Source organism: Chaetodon auriga, chromosome 16 (genome assembly GCF_051107435.1).
Source record: "Chaetodon auriga isolate fChaAug3 chromosome 16, fChaAug3.hap1, whole genome shotgun sequence".
Classification (NCBI taxonomy): Eukaryota; Metazoa; Chordata; class Actinopteri; order Chaetodontiformes; family Chaetodontidae; genus Chaetodon; species Chaetodon auriga.
The window spans coordinates 14606227-14626390 of NC_135089.1; the positions used below are offsets into that span (position 1 = coordinate 14606227).

At 41.7% G+C, this 20164-nt stretch overlaps 1 protein-coding gene across 2 annotated transcripts; it reads right to left on the reverse strand.

The window, feature by feature from the left end:
• Nucleotides 1-5156: 5156 nt before the first annotated feature.
• sec14l1 (SEC14-like lipid binding 1) lies at nt 5157-15148 on the reverse strand. Of its 2 annotated transcripts, none has more exons than XM_076753666.1 (16): nt 15017-15148; nt 14643-14731; nt 10988-11137; nt 10679-10810; nt 10077-10205; nt 9769-9964; nt 9450-9559; nt 8983-9172; nt 8375-8463; nt 8211-8281; nt 7939-8110; nt 7231-7365; nt 6916-7050; nt 6433-6684; nt 6151-6329; nt 5157-5870 (listed from the first exon to the last, which is right to left on the reverse strand). In XM_076753666.1, exons 2-16 carry the CDS (start codon nt 14703-14705, stop codon nt 5765-5767), a joined length of 2109 nt encoding a protein of 702 aa, XP_076609781.1. In that variant the 5' UTR covers nt 14706-14731; nt 15017-15148; the 3' UTR covers nt 5157-5764. The 2 variants fall into 2 exon arrangements, with proteins under 2 accessions (XP_076609781.1, XP_076609782.1); XM_076753667.1 differs by having other exon boundaries at nt 14643-14713; nt 15007-15101.
• Between the last annotated feature and the right edge of the window lie 5016 nt (nt 15149-20164).

Here is a 20164-nt window from a genome sequence, read left to right on the forward strand (position 1 = left end):
TGCTGACACACAGTGGGGGATAACTTTTGAGAGGGGACAGTAGTGTTTGTGTGTGGTGCACTAGCCTCTCTCCGAACCTTAGATGGTGTCGCAGCTGCCTCTGAAGACTGGGGAGCTCTGCCATGGGGCCGTGAAGCACCGGAGGGGCATCTTGAGAAGACGAGTTGTGGTGAGAGGGACCAGGGTCTTGGCGAGGGATAAGCTGTGCAGAGGAGGCACTGGGAGGCATGAGGTTTTGTAAGGCAACCGACTCCGTCTGCTGCCGTTCAAACCTGTGGGTTTGGTGGGAGGGGCTTAGCAGAGTGATCCTAGGCAGCAGAGAGATGGGAAAGGGTTTGCATGGGTTTTACCTATTGTGGCTTTAACGGAAACAGGCAAGTTGGTGACATCACTGTGGGTATCAAATTGTGATGGCATGATGAAACATGGTGGCATTTTTCAATATTTTATGATATTTTGCAAAATGTCAAATAATTAACCGAGAAAATAATGGTGAAATTAATGGTTAATGAAAATAATCATTAGCTGAACACAACTTCTTTCTGGCCACCATGATGATGCCCTCAGTTGGTTTGTTTGTCCGACCAACAGTCCAAAAACTAAATATATTCAACTTGGTGGTGGCATGGAGACGAGCATTTACGCACGGTGCAAAACAGACTCCAACCAAACAGCCCCTTCACACTTGAGTATACTCACTGCTCTTCAGAGTGTGAATGGACAAAAAGGGAGTAGCAGGCAAGATGGCAGCCAGCCCCACGGGAGGGCCAGGTGCACTTCAGAAACTACATTTCCCTTGATTGCCCTGCTCCCCTTGTCCCTAATCTTACCTTTGAGCGTTTATCTCAGTCTCTCCACCTGTCTGTCTCTGTCTTTGCCCTCTCTCAGCTCACTCTATTCCTTATTCAGCAGACACCCACATCATTCAAGTGTATTGGGGATTCCTGCCAACACCTCTGCCTGACAATAAAGCAAACCTGTGTTCATTGAGGGGTGGTGAGGCTTGGCAGGTAAGAGGAGCAAAGACGAATGCCTGAAATGTCGCCCTTTACTCTCCGCTGGCAGAAACAGTCGTCTGTGTAATCACGAGAGACTTCCTATGTGCTGCACATGATTACATCGAACCTGAACTAATACTGTGGGGCATGGATCAACAGGCAGGAGGAAGGTGTTACCTGTCACTTGGGTTTATACATGTGGTAACAGTGACAGAGTTTGTGTCAGTGATTTAAAACATACAGTAATGGGTCCTTTTCATAGCAGGCATTTTGAGTCACCGTAGCAGGAAAAGGTACAGGTGCAATTAATACCATTAATGAGGGCTCTCCGTCAGTCAGTCAGCTAACAGGAACAATGGCAAGGCCCTGGCAGCGGTGAAGCTAAATGGAGTGCAGCCCTCATTAATGTCAGTAATGACACCTGTGCTTGTCCTAAAAAGTCAAAATGTCTCCCATGAAAAAGCTCAACTGGAGTGTGTGAACATAATTATAACAGCCAACAAAAGAACTTGAGCAAGTGTGGATTAAAATGCACAACCAAGACACAAGTAAGGTTACTGCAGCTCTCCTGGATACCAACTGTAACAAATCATAAATTTCACGACATAAACATTCATTGTACTATTAAGGTGGCCCTATTAGTTAATTATATTATTACACTTGCATTTAGCTAGCTTTAACGTTATCTATTTAGCTAATGGCTGTAGCTAAAATAACGTTTAATTTAGCCGTTAGCGCGCTAGTGTAATTTAGCTAACGTCAGTCTGGCTAGCTGTAATCTAGTCGAGCTGTCGAACCAGTCTTTGCCACCCGATGGAGGCTCTAACTCCAAAAATGGCACACGTTCAACCTCTGATTTCACACATCAAAATGTTTGTTGACAGGTGGAAGCCTTGTCTCCTTAAGGAAACTGTTTCCAATTAAAAATCTCAGTAGCATGCTAAAAACTCACATTGCTCTTAGCCCGTTTGCACCCATCAGCTACAACACAGCCTAATCAAAGTTTTAAACGTGAAGTGATGAATCAGAGGTAACACGTCGTTTTACTCAAAGATAATCCGTCGCCTGTTTTTTTTTTTGACAACACTTACCAATGTTTCGAAGATTTTCCCAGATTCCTCAAAGAATTACGTCCAGCTGCAACAGAAAAACAGCCAGTTTCCTCCTTGGTCTTCTTCGATTTTATTGCGGTTCGCAACAAACCCGTTTCCCAGGAAAAAGATGTTTTTAGCCACGAGAATTATGAAAACCGGAAGTGACACATGTTCTTTCTCATATAGTTTCTTTCTCAGACTATCACCAAAATGCATTTATTAACAAGATCATTTATCTTTCTTAATCTTATCCATTGATTTAAAATATATAGATTTTTGACTGGCTTAGCCTATTTCCTGACTTTCATCATCAGGTGAATACTGTGCACTGAAGACAGTATTGGATTCTTAGCAGATGTAGGCTACGCATGGCCGACACCACCACATGTATTAGTATAACGTCCTTTCAGTGTTGCTTTTTTGTGTCTGTATTGACTTACATGTAGAAGATGTCAAAGATTGACTGCTTTAACCTCGCTTCAGGTATTAATCTTGAGAGGTTACCAAAGATACACTTCAAGTCGGCAAAGTTTGGCATTCTGTCCAAATTACCCCTGGATAAATGTGTGCTCTCACTGTAACATTTAAGGAGGGCAGGCCCGTATTGACCTGCACAGCTCAGTGCACACGTGGAGTGAGAGGAATGGAAATGTCAACTGTAGAAGTCAGCGAGCCAAGAAAACACCAGAGAAATAAAACCAGGTCTGATGTGCGGAAACCGATGGGAAAGGAAACATAACTTCAGCAGAGCCTTTGACGGTTCATTGCAAATGAGGGCAGTGCTCTGAAATTGGCCGAAATTGAAGCTTGATTGATGGTCTCTCTTGATGAAGAGAAAATCAATGGTAGAAGATATGAGAGCTGGTGTGAAGCATCAGAGATAAATAGACGTGACTGTATCTATTCATTTGTGGACATATTAATCAGGCCCAGTGGTACATCAAGTCAGAAAATGAATTTCAACCCCGCCTATATGAGATTAGTTAAATAGACAGGTCCACAACTCAGATGGAGGAGGCATTAAACATTTACTGTTTTTCAGGTTGCACGCGTCACAGTAAAACAAGGCCTTGATTCAAGCCGCACATTTGTACACACAAACAATCCCGGACAAAGTTTCTCTTCCAGTTTGTCAAGCCTCTTAAAAATAATTTAGTGCACACTAATCCCTCTGCTCTCCTTTTCAATTAGGGGGAAGGTCAGGATTGTCAGAAAGAAGCAAATGAAACACAGGCTTAGGTTTTATTAATGAGGATCTTTGCTGCAGCAGTACTCTACAACCTCGTGTCTGATAAAAAATTTTCTTGCTGTGATTAAATCAAGTCCGAAAAAAGCAATTCACATGCAGGATTTGATAGGTCGAGCACATAGATGGGAAGATATAGTTTGCTTTTGACCCTTTGTATTTTACGTGCTATTATCATTCAACATCGGCGTCTGAAAAGGGTCCCCCTCATCAGCTCTTTCAAGTGGATTCAAAGGAGTGTGCTGACACGGGGAGGCAGTGCGTGAATCATTATTTTGAAAATAACATCCTCACCACCTTTTGCCATTTATGAGATGTAAATACAAAAAAGAAACACCCCCAGAAACCAGACCCACGTTGCCTATCCCCATCCCTGCCTCTGGTACTTCTGGGAGAAGACGATGAATTGTCAGACATATTCCCAGTGAAGGCTGGGATGTTTCTATCTGTAACAAGAAGTGTGAGACTATTTCAGCAGCATATTATCCATGCAGTCCTCCTCCTCTGCCTCTTTGCCTGCTGTGCCCACTGTAGAATTAAGAGATCTAGTGTTCCTGGTTGCAGTATTACTGAAAATGGGATTTTAATTTGACTGCTTCTCCATCACCGGTCAGCCAGCAGTTTATGAGCTGGTTGGGTTAAAGAAAGAGATCAATTTCTTACAGGGATATAGCTGGGATTGAATCTTCAGGCCTGACAAATCCAAGATAATCTTGTTGTTATATGTGTGATGCTCAGTGCAAGCAAAGCATAACAGTGATGAGATGTTGCAAACGCAGGAGGAGAAATTGATATCTGTTCTCCAGAGAGATTTCTTCACAAAAATTGCGCTGTACTGCAGAGGAAATGTTGAGTCTAGAGAGGAATCACTGCTCTTTCATTCTGATTGTTATGATGGTTAAAAATATTAGCCAGTCTACACGGCTCTCATTAGACTCACCTGTGATCATAAGCATCTCAGTGCTTGGTGGCTGTAGGTCAGCCACCATCCCTACTTCACGAGGTTGTGCCAGGTCAACCCAACAGGCGGATGCATTTTAATGTGATACATTATAAAGGAGTACTCGATTTACTTACCAAACTATTGTTACTTGTGTAATAGACCTCGTTTTTCAAGCCTGTAAATGTCAGTAAAATAATTCAGCCTTAAATCACATAACTGCTCACGAGGAGGAGGTTTTAATAGCAAATTAGGCGTATCAGGAGAAAGAGGTGCTGCTATTTATGTGGACAATGTGTGTCTTGGGAGGTCATTAGAGCAAGCTGAGTAATTCAGTAAATAAGCTTCTGGCAAAGTCAGTACACTTCCTCTTTCTAACAACCCTTTAATGCCAGCAGGAAGTCAGGCTACCGTTCAATCAAGCCCTCAGAAAACTCCTGACTTTGAATTGTGTTGGGATAAGCAGCAACATGACACAAGTTTGCCACCCAAGAAAAAAAAAATAACACAAGGAAATTCAATTAAGCTTTAGCTGGAAGCATCTGATAAGTTTATGGAAATTAAAGTTTTATGTAAATCAGCTGTCTGCTTGGCCCTGCGCCAGATCACAGGGGGCTGCACGATATTGCATTCAAATTATCTGCCTCAGAAAACTCAGCAGCCATGCCTAACAAGCCCAAAAACAACATTACATGAAATCTAGAGAGTGCGCTGCATATTTTAAAAGGTTTCAAATTATCTGCTCACTCTCAACATCTCACCTATTGCTATAAAAATGATTAATAACCCACCTCTACATTTATCCACTAACAACCCCACTGCTAAAGGTCTGTTTCTGCATTGTTTTCTCAAATCAAATCAGTTTAAAGACACACTCTGGGTTTACATCAGTATTAAATCTTGTGATAAATTCTTTATTTAAACAATCCTCCTTTTGATTTCTTAGAAGGCCAAACAAAGTGTGTGAGTGAAACTGTAAACATGCTGCAGAGCTGAGAGCAGTTCCAGTCAGGAGTACACTGACATCTTGTGGTATATGAACACAACTTCAGGGACAGAATCAAACAGTGAAAGCTGCCGTCTGTCAGGCACCTCCTTTTGCATTGATTAATCAAGCACACGCACTGCAGACGCTGCTCTGTAATGGCACTTATGAACACACATCTACTGTAACTACAAATAAGATATTCAACGTTTGCACTGTGCGTTGCTCTTGTTATACTGTACACTACCCCAAACAAGTACATCATCCCCTCAGAACAGATCAGTGGAACATGACTGACAATGACTGATCCACTAAAATAACAATAATAATAATAATAATAACAATAATGACATAACAGTCTCCTCGCCTTCAACTGTCAGATCAAAGTCTAATGTAAGTGTATGAGTAAAAACGTGCTCTTTTTGAAGGCATAAGGTGAGGACAAAACAAGATGTCAGTAGTTTCAGGCCTCTGCTGCCTTTGACACCTGCTGAGCAGATGCTACCTTGAGATGGTGGAGCTGGCATGTGAGTGGCTAGAGGAAGTAGTGGCAGCACTAAGCTGAGAGAAACCACTATGGCTAGACTCCAGACTGGTCATGGATCCCCTGGTGAGAACAGACAAAACAGAAAATGAATATTTCTCAGACATGATTCTACCCAATCAGCTCCTGTAAGAACTAACATATGCACAGACTGACAGGTCTGAAAAGCACATATCCGAACAAACATGTCTGTCAAACACAAGGAGAGATCATTTCCAAACATATGACGACATTGATGTTTGATAAACTCACCCATTCTGTGAAAGACAGCTTCAGTGTTATTAAAAAGAAAACATGACATGATCAGAGGGGATGAGCAGCTCAGCATTATAAATAAACTGACCTGAAGTCATGGGAGGCCAGCACCTCGGTGTAGTACATGATCTTACACTTGTGGGAGGAGACCTGCAGCGAGGCCAGCACATCATCCACACGAGGCAAGCTGGAGGTGGAGCAGGCTGGGGAGCTGTGGAAGCGCCACTGGAGGATGTAGAAGCCGGGCCAGCGCGTTACGTGGGAGCCCTGTTTGAACAGAGGAGAGCCGGAAGATCAAATTCTGCTGCTTTGATAGAACAAACAGCAAACAGGGAAAAAAAAAAGTTTAGTCCGCCATCTTGCCTCTGACCTGAACACTCTCTCCCTCCCTGCAGGTGAGGGCTTTCTCCACCATGCTGTAGTCCTTTCCCAGTATCCAGCTCCTATCTATTAGCTGGGCATTAACAGCCCCGAGGGACGTGATGCCATGGGCTGCCAGAGTGTCTTTCTTAGGAGGCTGTGGGGCTCTCTTTGAGTGGTAGATGTTGAAAATCACATCTCCTTTAGACACGTCAAAGTCCCAGGTGATGACGGAGGAGGCTTCTGTGATCTCGATCAGCATCTGCAGGAGGATGTAAGGAGATTGGAAACGGCAGACAGAGGGCCGTTAAACACACTTCTTTCACTGCAAGCCTGCAATGTAGATTTCTTCCAGTTGGTGGCACCCTAATCCACAGTATAAAATCAAGCACAGGCATAAAAGTAAACTTTTCCACACTATGAGCACAGCTAACATAGCCGCACTCTTTTATACATGTGGATCTGGGTGCTGATTTAATAGCGGAGACTGTACCTCACATGGAGCTCCTTTGAAAATACTGGCACTCTTATAGATGGAGTCAGTCAACAGGCGGTTTTCCTCACTCTCCAGCTCTTCAGCTGTTCTGTACAGAGTTTTGGGGACCATACCTCCCTCAGGGATGTCACACTGGAGATCGCAGAAGAATAAAACATCAGGCCGACCAACAACAACAAGAGACAACTAACATGAATACATGCTTTTATGTGTAAATGTCTCCCCTCGTTGTTGTTAAGTAGCCATTATTTCACATTTTTTGAGGATAAAATCAACACTTTCAGGTCAGTATGCTGAGGACCAAAACCTCACCATGCAGTCCCCTCCCAAGAAGTCAGGGATGATTTCTTTGTCAATGTAGTCCACCAGTCCTCCTGGACCCTGGTAGTCGTTTCCAGCGTAAACAAGGAACTTCTTTCGGGTGTTCTCATCAATCAGGGGGCTGACCTGGAGACAAGACAATGACAGAGTGATCAGAGAGCACGAGTGCAGCAGCAGGTTCACATGTTCTGAACTGTGAAAGTCAACAATGAATATCTGAATAATTCATGAGTGGGAAATAAACAGTCTTTCACAGCTCTTACTGCAGGACCATTAACAGGTATACTTTCACATCTCCAGGTAGAAGCTGTTGCAGCCCATACTTAGTGTGTATTGCTTTTATTACTTTTTTGATTTACTTTCATATATTTGTGTACTTGTATTGCTTCTTGTCTTTATTTGTTTGCTAAAATAAATGCTATTATTCTCCTACAAACTATACCATTGGATATTGTTGTAGCTATAATCGAATCTCCCCCATGAGGATCTGCATATTGCACGGCTATAATTATGTTCCTCCTCTTTCTCCTCTGTTTATCATTTGTTCGTATTCCAAACATTGCACCCAGTCATTAAGAAATCCTCTGCAGTCTCAATGTCTCTACTGTATAGCTCCATCAACTCCTCCTCAATCAGATGATTGATTAAAGCCACATTAACAGCTACACGTAAAGTGTAAGTACTGGCACTTATTCTCACCAGGGTCCAGAGCACAGGAAAAACTCTGGGCGCCCTCACGATCAGCAGGCGGCCCAGAGTCTCGGGGTAGTTAGCCTCCACCACCTCGATGATTCTCAGCAGAGCCTTAACACCTGGTCTCCACAGATGACGCATGTTAAGACCCTCCAGATCCACCAGGCACGTCCAGCAGCTAAACGACACATTAACATAAGACGTTAAATCACTATAGAAGCAAGTGAGTGCATACCTGGTTAGCTGTTAATTAGATGGATGAATGAATATTTAGGTACCTAATGGGTCGACCAAAGACTCTGGTGTTTTCTTCACAACGCCTCAGTCCCTCCTCGTTGATGGATAGGACCTGAGTCACATTCATCATGATGTAGCATTCATGTCACTCATGATATTTGAAATGGACATGACAATGATTAAGTGTGTGTATTCATGTGTTCACCTGTCTCAGCAGCATCTCCTCTCCCAAGGCTCGTACCAAGCCCTTCGTGTCCATTTGGCCCACACGCAAAATATACAGAGGACGGCCGTCTGAACCACACACACACACACACACACACACACACACACACACACACACACACGCAGACACACAGAAATTCACAGATCGTCCAACAAAGGAGAGTCAACAGGCACAATGACTCAGATCCTTTTTTTGTAATGACTTGAACTGAGTTTAGGGCCTCTGCCGTCTCTGTAAAGCTGGTATTTAGTGCTCTCACAGGTATCAATTTAGTATGTGAACATTCAAAGGGCACTTCCTGTGTTCAAGTCCTGACTCTAACCTGGCGGAACAGCTGAGCTGTTAAAAGCAATGACTCATTTTCAAACATAGGAGCTACGACAGATGGTGCTCAGAGTTTACTGTCAATAATTAACAGGCCATTTCAACCCGTGTGGACTTAAATACAGAAAACCCCTCAGCCTCTTTATGTTCACATTCACTGATAAGCTTTCACTTTCACTGTAGACAAACCACAGCACAATAACAGTAAGCAGTGAAATAAAGTGAACTTGGGATGAAATAGGCAGGTATTATTCACACAGTACCTCTGCCATGGTGGTGCCAGCCTCCAGCGTAATAGTCCTGAAGCTGCTGCGGCCGCTCCCATGTGTCTAACAGGAAATCTACCTGGTGTTGCTTCCTCCAGGTGAGCGACTGGCATAAGAGCTCCCTGGCTTTGTCAAGGTTAAAGTCTCTGGCCCTCAGGAAACGCAGTACATGCTGATCCTTTGGAATCTGTACAACAACAAGCTGGGCTCAAAACTCCAATAGAAAAACTTGAATGCAAAGCTCCAAGTTAAAGTTACTGAAAAATGCTTAACCTATTAGATGACATTTAGAGGAAGCTTGTTATTTTCTATCTGTAGCCTACATTACATGTGAGCAGCAAAACTGACTTCAGTGTGGAAGCAAGAGCTGAATCTAGATTGTGTGTCTGGAAATAAGTGTGTATTTTGCACAATTGCACAAACTGCTCTGTAGCCAAACAAAACTGCGTCTGTGTATATGTGACCTTGCCCTTGTGGTTTTCTTGGAGCCACTGGCGAAGTCGAATAAGACAGCTCTCCTGCAGAGGCGTTAAATCACCTAGGTAACGTCTGATGTAGTCAGCATCCAGCTTGTCTACAGGCCAAAACAGATGCACAGTGTAAAGTTAACACCACTGCATGCACGAAAAGGAGGTGTACACCACAGTGTGTTTTCAACACGAGCAGAAACGACAAAATAATGATTACAGAAATAAATCAATTAAAAAAACTGTTTCTGCAAGCTTTGCCCTGGTTGCCGATGTTATTTTTGTTTCAACATGTGCCACTATGGCCAACGCTGACCGTCTGGAGAGCCCACCACCAGCTCTGTGGGACAGGCCGGGTCTTTAGCACCATTCACTGGGATGGTTCTGGCAGTGGAGCAAGGCAGCGGCTGGAGCCCGGCAGTGCCAGAGACAACAGGGGGGGTCCAACGAGGTATGTAAGTTACTCCTTCTTCCTCCAGCTCTCTGAGGTAGTACTCAATAATTTCTTTACCCTACAACACAGGAAGGAGACAGTGTCTCTGTAGTAAATAAAGCAAGAACACACCTAATCAACAGATGACAACACTAAAGCAACATAAGTTAAGTCAGTTGAAAGATACAAACCTTCTTAATGCTGCTAGCGTACTGTTTCATAGCTATCTTCTCAGCCGTGCTCTCAAAGCCAAAAAAAGACTTCATATCCAGACTAGCTGTCTGTTCGAAGCACGTCCAGTCCTCATTCTCTGGATGAACCTACAGAAGAGGATAAAAACACATGCACTGTTCAACAAGAAAAAAAAAATTACAAAAAAAAAAAAATCACATTAACTACTCTAAAGTGACCCATGAAAAGCAATGAAAGCATTTAATTTCTAAATCACGATCACGTGTTCAGAGGGCATTAAGTACAAAGTGAGTGGGACATAAAACTAGGGTGATGTTGTTGGATTGTGTTGTGGTAAGTCAGGACATGTTTCAGGAGGTGTTATTGGTGTCAAACTACACTGACTTTAAAAACTGTTGTCACAAGTGTTTATTACATTTGGCACACCATAAAGAGGACCACTTTATAATTCATGCACTGAACAGAACAACCAGACTTTTACTGGTATGCACATGCAGCAGTGGGGATGTTGTCTATGACTGTCTTACAGCAACACTAAAACAAGCACAAGAGCAAACTCATAAAACTCCCAGAGGCCATCTTGTTGGACTCTGAGGCTCACCGAGTAGTTGCAGCACTCACGGACGATGACTCTGCTGGAAAAGGTCTCATTGTGGACCTCAATGTGCAGCGTCCTGTCCCTGCGGTTCAGAGTGTTCTTTTGGATAAAGTACAGGTAGTCTACGCCGGCAATCTACATGCAGAAAAAAACAAACAAACAAAACAAGTCGATCAAAATCAACTTTCAGATTCTTTCAACTTTCAGTACCACCTTTTAAGTCGCCACGCTTTGGCACAGTCTTGCCAAACATTAGCAGCTTTTGTGACTGTTTCATGGCCTTTTCTCCGTGCAGGGTCAGAGGAGACGTACCCGTTTAAGAAGCCGCGGGGCGTCAATGTCGATCACGCAGCGCCTCTCAGTGACCAGCGTGGATCCATCCTTGCTTTGGCTCTCGCTGATGACCTCACTGTCCACAAACACTGGGATCAGTGGGCACTTTGGGAACCTCCTCACATAGGCCTGAGAGGGTGAACGTCACATCGGAGAGAAATTTAGAAAAAACAAGTAGAAAATGTGTTTGAATTTATTTTTATGCTTTTTGTACAACACTGGCATGTCTGGCTCTGTCCATTCTGTTCCCACTGCAGATTTTTGCTTTTGTCCTGCCCACTATGAGGAAGCTCAGTGACTGGGCAGGAGAACTGCTGTGGGTAGACCCATTATGAAAAGGTCACTTGTATTTGCCATAAGAGTAAACTGTGCTGTAATGACAACGTTGCTGACTAAACAGTACAGCAGTGATTTAGATCACAAAATTTCTGTGCAAGGTTAGGAGGCATTTAAGGGTTAGTAGCTTGAACAGTTTCTTTAAATGCATATTAAAATTTTATGATTTTTGCACAGCAGCAGCCAGCAGCTGTGGCAACTTTTACAAGCAGGGACTGCATGTTATGATGCCCACAGCACACTGTGTGACCATCTGTCCAGGCCAATTTCTCCAGGGCTTACCTGTCAATATTGATCGAGTCACTGAGTGGCTATTTCAGGATGTTCAAGAAGAGCTCTGAGTCCATGTAACTAATAGCAGTGTGGTTTTTACTTATAAACTACTGACAAATAAACAGGGGCAGGTAATATACTCACGGTACAGACAGCTGCCTGTTTAATATGTTAGTGACAATAAATGACCTCACTATGAGGGAGAAAACTGTTGCTAATATTCTTGAGGTACTCCCAGTGAGCCCTTGCCGTGACAAACACCAACAACCTGAACTGGAACTACCCTGATTGCAAAAAAGTTGGGACGCTGTGTAAAACACAAATAAAAAGAGGATGTAGTCATTTGCAAACAAACCGTGTTTCCTGACAACAGTTTTATGAAGTGTTGCTGGGCACATGTAGTAATGTCCATTATACAGTCACGTGTTCACAAAGTGGTGAACCTCTCTCCATCCTTGCTTGTGAACGACTGAGCCTCTCCAGGATGCTCCTTTCATACCCAATCATGATACTATCACCTGTTACCAATGAACCTGTTTACCTGTGGAATGTTCCAAACAGGTGTTTTTGGAGCATCCCACAACTTTTCCAGTCTTTAGTTGCTCCTAACCCAACTTGTTTGAAATGTGTTGCTGCATCAAATTCAGAATACGTTTATATTTAAAAATCCATGAAGTTGATGAGATGATAAGATTGATATATGATAATTTGCATATATGTTAAATATGGCAAATGATCACATTTTGTTTTATTTATTTTAAAAATAAACTACTTCCAACTACTTCGGGGTTGTCTACAGATGCTGTGACTCAGTCTGAAGAGTAAAACTATTCTATAAAAACAGACCACAGGCAGACGTGCAGAACAAATAAAAGGCAGAATTTTCCATCACTTCTTCACTCCCAATTCACACTAACATGCTGGTCTTTCAGCAACATACACACACACACAAGAACACACACCCATAAGCATCCAGCTTGTATTGATACAGCACAGCATGAGTAATCTAAATCAATAAGACGACATTATTCACTGAGCAAATTAATGGGAAAGCTTTCCTTGGTAAATAAGCAGCATTGACTGGTGTTACATAACAAAAACAATGTGCCTCACTGATTGCAGACAAATTGGAATCTTTGTTGTACCTATTCTTCTCAGAGCTATCAGTATAAAAGCACAACACGAGCATAAAAGAGAAAAGATGAGCAGAAAGTGTCCGAAACGAACAGTCAATGGCCCCCAGAAAACCCTGTCTAACTTCAGAAAACAGCATTTTCCACCATCGTATTTTGCATTGGCCAGCCATTAACAGGTTAAGTAATGACTATGGACAAAACAAAGCAAAACAAAACAAACAAACAAAACTGATTTATTATCTCCCAAGGCGATACTGATTAGATAAAATTTTGTAGGTGTCAATCATATACAGCTAGCTTAGTGCATCTACATCTAAACAAGTCTAGTGCATTTCTATTGCATAGAAACCAAAGAATGTCATAAAGACGGGTCATGAAAGGTACAATAACGATGTCACTACTTGAACATTCGGTAATATCCAGGACACTGACGAAGACCGTTAGCTGCAGAAATAACCTGGAATCAGTCAGTGGCAGGATCAGTCAAGGGACTAATGAGACAGCCCAGAGATAAATGGAAGCGGAGGAGGTGGTAGACTATTCACTCGATTCTCTCCTTTATGCTGTCGAGGCCTGGATCTTTTCATACAAGCTGTTGTTTACTTCCCACAAAAGGACTATTTTTGAGATCTTTTTCAATAAAGTGCAGTGATGCGCGAGGAATTTTTCAGAGCAACGTTTCATTGGAAATGAAGCTTGTGTAGGTGTTGACTTGGACTGTTGGGTGAAGGAGTTATAGTCTGCAGAGCAAAGTGTCACTGTAACATCACAGGCTTTACCCTGAGGGTATTGCATAAGTCTTTGGATTAATATGTAACTGCAGAGAACAAGAAACAGACTGTGGAAGTGGGTGAAAACAGGCTGCTTCTCATGGAAATGCACACTTAATTTACTTTTGTCCTACTTTTGCTTCACACACAGCTCCAGTTCTTACTTGAATTTAAAGCACTGAGTTGTAGGTTGAAGGTGAACTCAAGGGAAAGCAACTTAATCATATAGTGAATAGGGTTGCAAGGGAATAAGACTTTCAAGGAGCTAAAATCATCTCAGAACATATCAGTTTCACAGTGAACAGCATTACACTATTATTGCTGTCGTTGTTATTATCATTATTATCAGTTACAGTGATCCTAGGTGATCCTAACCTGTAGTAAACTATATTACCAACAGCTTTTTTTAAATTGTAGCAATCACAGACAATCATTCAAGCACTCTGAACCTCCTGACCTCTTATAAGCATCACATTATGGAAAAGACAGCTGACAACTGCAACACCAGGACAATACATAAAACAAGTTCTACGGAGCTACAGAAGCTTCAATAATGTGCGTCTTTCACGATATTTTCTGCATAAATGTCCAGCATGTAGCTCAGTTAACGAGGCCTGGCACTGAATAAAGCGGAGAGACACTTTCTTCTGCTAGGAGCTGAAGAAATGCAAAGTTTAACAAGCAGCTGTCTCACTGTGTGTACTGTGTAGATCACTGCATCTCAGCCTCAGCAGAGACGAGAGGACAATTTGTCCAGTCGCTCAACACCGGCCTTTATTGCAGTTAAGTGTATACGAAGAGCGAGACGGATGACCCTGGGAGACAGCCAAGGCTGCAGACATTTTGTAAGATTTCTAAGAGTGTCTGGTCTTATTTTATATCCTATTTCATATTTTTATCTTTCCTTATTGAGCTTTAGTCAATTGGTGCACATGTAGGGCATGTTTGAGGAGTGCAAGGGTCAAAGCCACACAGGGATAGACACACCTCGGTCACCACTTAAGTCAGTGCAATATCCTGCAAAGTGATCCGGATAATCACATGTCTTTATTATACAGAGAGAGAGAGAGAGAGGGAGAGAGAGAGAGAGAGAGAGAGGGAGAGAGACGCAGGACTCACCGCCATGATTAACTCAAATGGATGCTTGTAGACCCGCACGGGGGACTGGTACTCCTGCACCATGGCTGACACTCGTTAACAGGCAGCTTCTGTTATATAACCACAAAGACGTTACCAAGACTCAGCGACATACACATTAAAAGGCAGCGTTATTGTACTGTATTCTTTACATAAAAGCTTTACTGTATATCAGCTGAGCGCAGGGTCCATGGAAGGACACGGTAGACTGGTAGTTCGTACAAGGAAGAAGTTTGACGAGCCAACACTAAGTTAGCATCCTTACATAATATCAAGTACTGAGAGGGCTAACATTAGCTCAAGTTTGTCACGTTAACATTCAGTAAGTTAGCATACAGTGACCGACGACAACAGACCTCTCAGCGCTGTTGGAGCCTGGCCGGTGAATTTCTGAGGCGTCAGTGAAGCTGTCAGGCTCCTAGTGTGTTATCCATACTGTCAATCCAGAAACTGGGAAATGAAAAGTGCAGCGGGGCCGTCTTTATGTCAGCAGGGCAGACCGTTAACTCCGCCTTTTTCCACACAAACAGGAAGTCCGTTTTTCAAAGCTTCTGGAAGTTTTGCTGCCACTCAGTTAGTTGTCTAAGCAGTAAGTTAGCTTAAATTTAGCTCCAAAGATCTATTCATGGTGGACTGCTGAGGTCATACAGTCAAGACAGTCAGATAGCCTTTAATATCATCATATTAATCACATGTGATGACAAATGTTCAATGTTAAATAAATTAATTTGGACTAAAACAGAGCAAGATATGCATGTAAATTTGACATATCAGCTGTGATTCAAATTATTTTGCACAGTAGAGTCAATCATGGATCGGTTTGGCCAAAAACATGTTTTTCTGGTCCTGATCGTGATCCAAGTCCTTTAATATTCAATATTAGCTCAAGCCTGTTCAAATATTTAAAATATTTTGAGTAGTTTTTCCCTATAGTGCTTTGCATATAGAGGCTATTGTAAAGCTCACTTAACATCAGTAAAGCATAGCCCAGTATCACAAATCACAACTTGCCAAAAGAGGCTTTACAGTCTGTGCAGCGTACAACACCCTTTGTCCTTAGACCTTCAACAACACAAAAAACACTTTAATACTTGGAATGGTTCATGTTGTAAATTGTTATTCATATTATGTAGGAAGGGTTAAGCCACCCTCTCTTGATATCCGGCATTACTGAAGCCTAAATGTAATTTTAAACCAGCAGCAGCAATGTAGAGTGGGTTAACCAACGCAATGTTGCTGAAAAAGACACAAAATCACAATAAGGTCAATAATAAGGTCTTACAGCTCTGTAGAAGGGAGCACCTTTTACATATCCGTGCCTGGATGCCCACTGTCTCATCATCCATCCATGAAGTCAAGGTCATACTTAAAGTCATATCTTTAAGTCTTGCTAAACTGGAAATTAAGAGTTTAACTGATAATGGAATTGTTTTATTGCACCAACAATGAACTAGTGGCTGACTTTAGACTGAAGAAATTTGTGTTTGACTAACTAAAGGGACATATTTTTACATCAATGTATAGCTTCAACCCAGCGGCTTGCACCTTACATTTGTTCTCCACCTTGCAGGTGCACAGGGCTGCAATATAACGGATTGCTTTTGCTGTGTATCTTCACAAAAATCATTTTTTCCCCCATTTTAAATTCAGTTGTTTGTGCCTTCCTGATTCTCTCTCGTAGAAGTGTCTGATTAGTCACTTTGTCACTGTTTAGTTTTTAAAGAATTCATCCCACAAACAATCTTGCTGTTCTGTCCTTTTCATAATTATATGAATCCTGATAAAGCATTTCACTCCCAACATTTTATCCAGGAACATTATTTTGTGGAAGTATTCAGTGACTCTTTAGTGGCTGTATTAGCTGATCCACAGAGATGCAGCTGGTTCCACACTGAGACTCCTGAAGCAATTCAAAGCTTCTGGATCTGGCAGCCTACATACTGGAGTCCAGCAGGGGACATCCTAAGAGGGGAAGTGGAGTTCAGATAAGCTCTTTCTCCTCATCAGCCTCAGGCAAAAAGAATAACGTTGCCATGAAACAAGCTGCTCTCAGCAACTGTCTCCATGCAATTTTGGATGAAAAAAAAATGTCCCACTTTTGTACACCTGCACAATAATTGTGGTCTTTCTCTGACAATACTACAAAACATGTGAGATTTGGGCTCAAATAGGTGTTAAAAAAAAAAGTAACAGTGAATGACTGTACAGTATCTAGAAAAGACTGTGAGTAAAGACAGATCCTTTCCATCAGACCCTCCTCAAGTTTTCTTCCTGTTTCACAGTGCGAGTGACTTGCTGTTTTCACTGAGGGTATAAAAGCTGGGATGTCATTTCCACTTGACTGACTAATTATGATCAAGGGCCATGAAAAGCATTCTTGACTATGACAACAGTAAGTACTTGGAAATTCAGATCTTGCCATATCCCACCACCTTGACGAAAGATATCACAAACACGGTGCACAGAGCTGTTGCTCCTGATGAAATTAATCACACACATTCTCGGTTGTTTGTCCAGCAAAGGAAAATGTGAACGCAGAGGTTTCCTTTCAGTTATTGCTCATCACCTCTCTGGTCTTATCATCCTTTTCAGAATCCTCTTAGCTCTCCTGTCTAATTAACTCTAATAATGACTAAGGTATATTGTATGCATTTCACTCCTGTATGCTGTCCAGACTTCACAATGACTCCCTACACCTCAGGCACTGCTGAGTTGAAACCTCTGGCGATAGATCTCATGGAGATTATTCAGCTTTTTATTCATGCACTGTAATCCAGAGCATAAATAAACCTCTTTTCATCAGCTGTTCAGCTACAGTAATAAAAGAATAATGTGCACAGAAAGTAGAATCTGTTCAATTATATAGTATGTTACCATCATTACAGGCAACGTGTCATAATTATTAAGAATATTATCTAAAAACTATTCATAATAAATATAATAAATGAAGCCAAAATCAAGAAATATTATGGTTGTTGAACTCTTTGGAAGTGTATTCAGAATCTGAATCAGAGTTTAGTATTGTGAATTAGATGAGATGGAATTCAGTTGAAGTACCCTCTGACCCATTCCTAACCAACTTCCAACTGCGTGTGTTGGGGGGCTGTCCATTTATTTTGAGGACAATACTGACGGTACAAAGCTGAATTTTAGTAGTAAGATGCTCAGCCTGAGTCAGTTGTTACCCCCTAACATCCTTTAAAATATTGGATAAATTGTGTTCTGGCAATTTTGTGTCTGTGTATTTTCACACCTGCAGATGGACTCCTCCAAGAAGTGAGCCCAGTTGTCAGGTCACATACAAGACATTATCTTGTAAATAGGATGACATTAACATCAGAACAATGTCAGCACAATAGGCACGTCATATTGTGTTGTGCAGTCAGGACAATGATCAATCAGCAGCTTTGATCATGAAGGATGTTCCTGTAATCAGTAGAGAAGCACACCCGTGGTGTCATGGTCAGCAGATTAACACATACATACACCTAATCAAATGACACAGTTCATCATTTGGCTTTGAGGTAGTGAAAGCTTACGACTGAGTGAAGAGAAGATGAAATCATTTGGTTCATGATTGAGGAACAGAGAAGATGAATAATTAGAAATCCCATTACAATGGTCAATAGCCAAATGTAGTCTTTATAACGGTTGAGGTAGTTCGCCGAAAGTAATGAATAAACAGTTTAAATAGTAATAGTTGTAATACGAGTTTTAGTCGTGGTAATCCATTCGTAAGAGACATATTTGGAATGTGGCAGGTGGTGTTACACCAGGTTACACCAGACAAGAATGAAGGTATTTAAATCAGGATTCTGCTACATAAAGTAAAAGTTTGCAATGTCTGACATTAAATATGTTGAATAACAAGTAAAAGCAGCAGGCACATTTTAATTCAGGTTCAGTGAGGTGCCTTTGGGACTTCAGCCCTGCCTGCTTGATTAGCTGTTGATGACTTTTGATGAGTGCAGTCTTCTTTCTTTGTTTTCTAGTTACATCTGATTATATATTGTGTTGTTATTATTAGAATATTCACTAATAGAAAAAATGAACAAAAATGAATGAGCCCTCCATGCAAATATCTAGAAAGAGAGAACCACTGCATTTCCCCCATTTGTGAGCGGGTCAGATGAGAAACCAACACGCTTCAGGCGGCAGCAGAAAGATCAAACTACAAGGAGCGAGTGTGGGACGCTTATTTGTGACTGAACCCCTGTCAGCTCCTGAGAGGGATTTTTGTTTAATTTGAGTGGGAAGGTTGTAGGTTAGAGAATGACAGTAATGTCAGGGTGGGCAGACACCATTAACATGGTACTTAATGAATGAATGTTTAATTTTTCATTCACGTCTCTCACAAAAGGGGATGCTGTTCATTGACTGTCCACTTGAGGTCCTCAGTCCATTACAAATAACTGGAAAATGAAAAAAATCAAAATCAAAAATCCACAGGACATTGAATGTAATGTGTTGTGTGAAAATTACCTTCCAACCTTTTCAAAATAATGGAGGCTGAAGTAGGTAAACGAGAGGTGATTTCACAAAATAAACTGGCCAACGTAATACATTTTGGTAAAACCACATTGACAACATACCAGGATGCTCCTTACACCTCATGTCTTTCAGTGCCAGGGACAACTTTGCTCCCTGCAGGTGGGAATCAGCACTGTGGGGCTGGCATCAAGCTGACACTCCAGACTGTTCTCAGCAACTCTTGAGTTTCCTCCATAAGCACAGCCTGCAGCGCCAACACACTGTACAACATTAAAATTCAGAGCATCACCAAAATGTCTCTGAATTGCCATGTAGTGAAGGATACTGTGGTTTTAATACGGAGGGTTCTATTATTATTCAGGATCGCAGCTGGCGTACTCTTCAGATTACAGCTTTTCATACTCTTCCTGTGCAGTAAAAACCATGTATCTCCAAATGTGGTGATTTTGAATGTTTCTGATAAACTGAAGGATTAAGTGTTCCTTTAGCTGTTGAGGAAATTCTTCTTAAGTTTAATAAACTGTGAAACCTCTCGGATTAACTGGAAAATGTCACAAAGCTTTTTTTCTGAGCTCAGGAAAAGTTGGGACTGAAATATGTTTCTCAAATGACAGCGACAAACGTACAGTGACCTTATAGAATATGATGCATTGCTGCAGATAAAACAACCCAACAGTATATAAAGTAGCTAAAATGAGCTCAACCTTAAACATCTACAGCAGTGAAATGCAACATAAAAATTAATGTGGTAGTAATATAAATCCAGCAACATCCACAAAAACAAAACACTGACAGGGACCATTTTACTTCATAATTAGTACTTCTGGTACGTTAAGTACATTTTGCATATTTTACTGAATTAAGGTAGTAGTAATAATGATAAGAATTTTTAACTGTGGTGTGAAGAATGCAGAATCTGTTGGTTTTATGTGCATTCAGTGGGAACATATTTTCCTGTATGAGCTGTCTGAACCCCAGGGATTTTTTGTTATTGGGTATCTTATTGAAGTGAG

Excerpts from the sequence above, each read along its gene's own strand:
- sec14l1 (XM_076753666.1), bottom strand. The coding sequence starts at position 14,705 with ATGGTGCAGGAGTACCAGTCCCCCGTGCGGGTCTACAAGCATCCATTT. Across the intron at positions 10,206-10,678 it reads GTGAGTGCTGCAACTACTCG|GTTCATCCAGAGAATGAGGA; the intron begins GTGAGCCTCAGA and ends CCTCTTCTGTAG. Across the intron at positions 6,330-6,432 it reads GGGAGGGAGAGAGTGTTCAG|GGCTCCCACGTAACGCGCTG; the intron begins GTCAGAGGCAAG and ends CTGTTCAAACAG.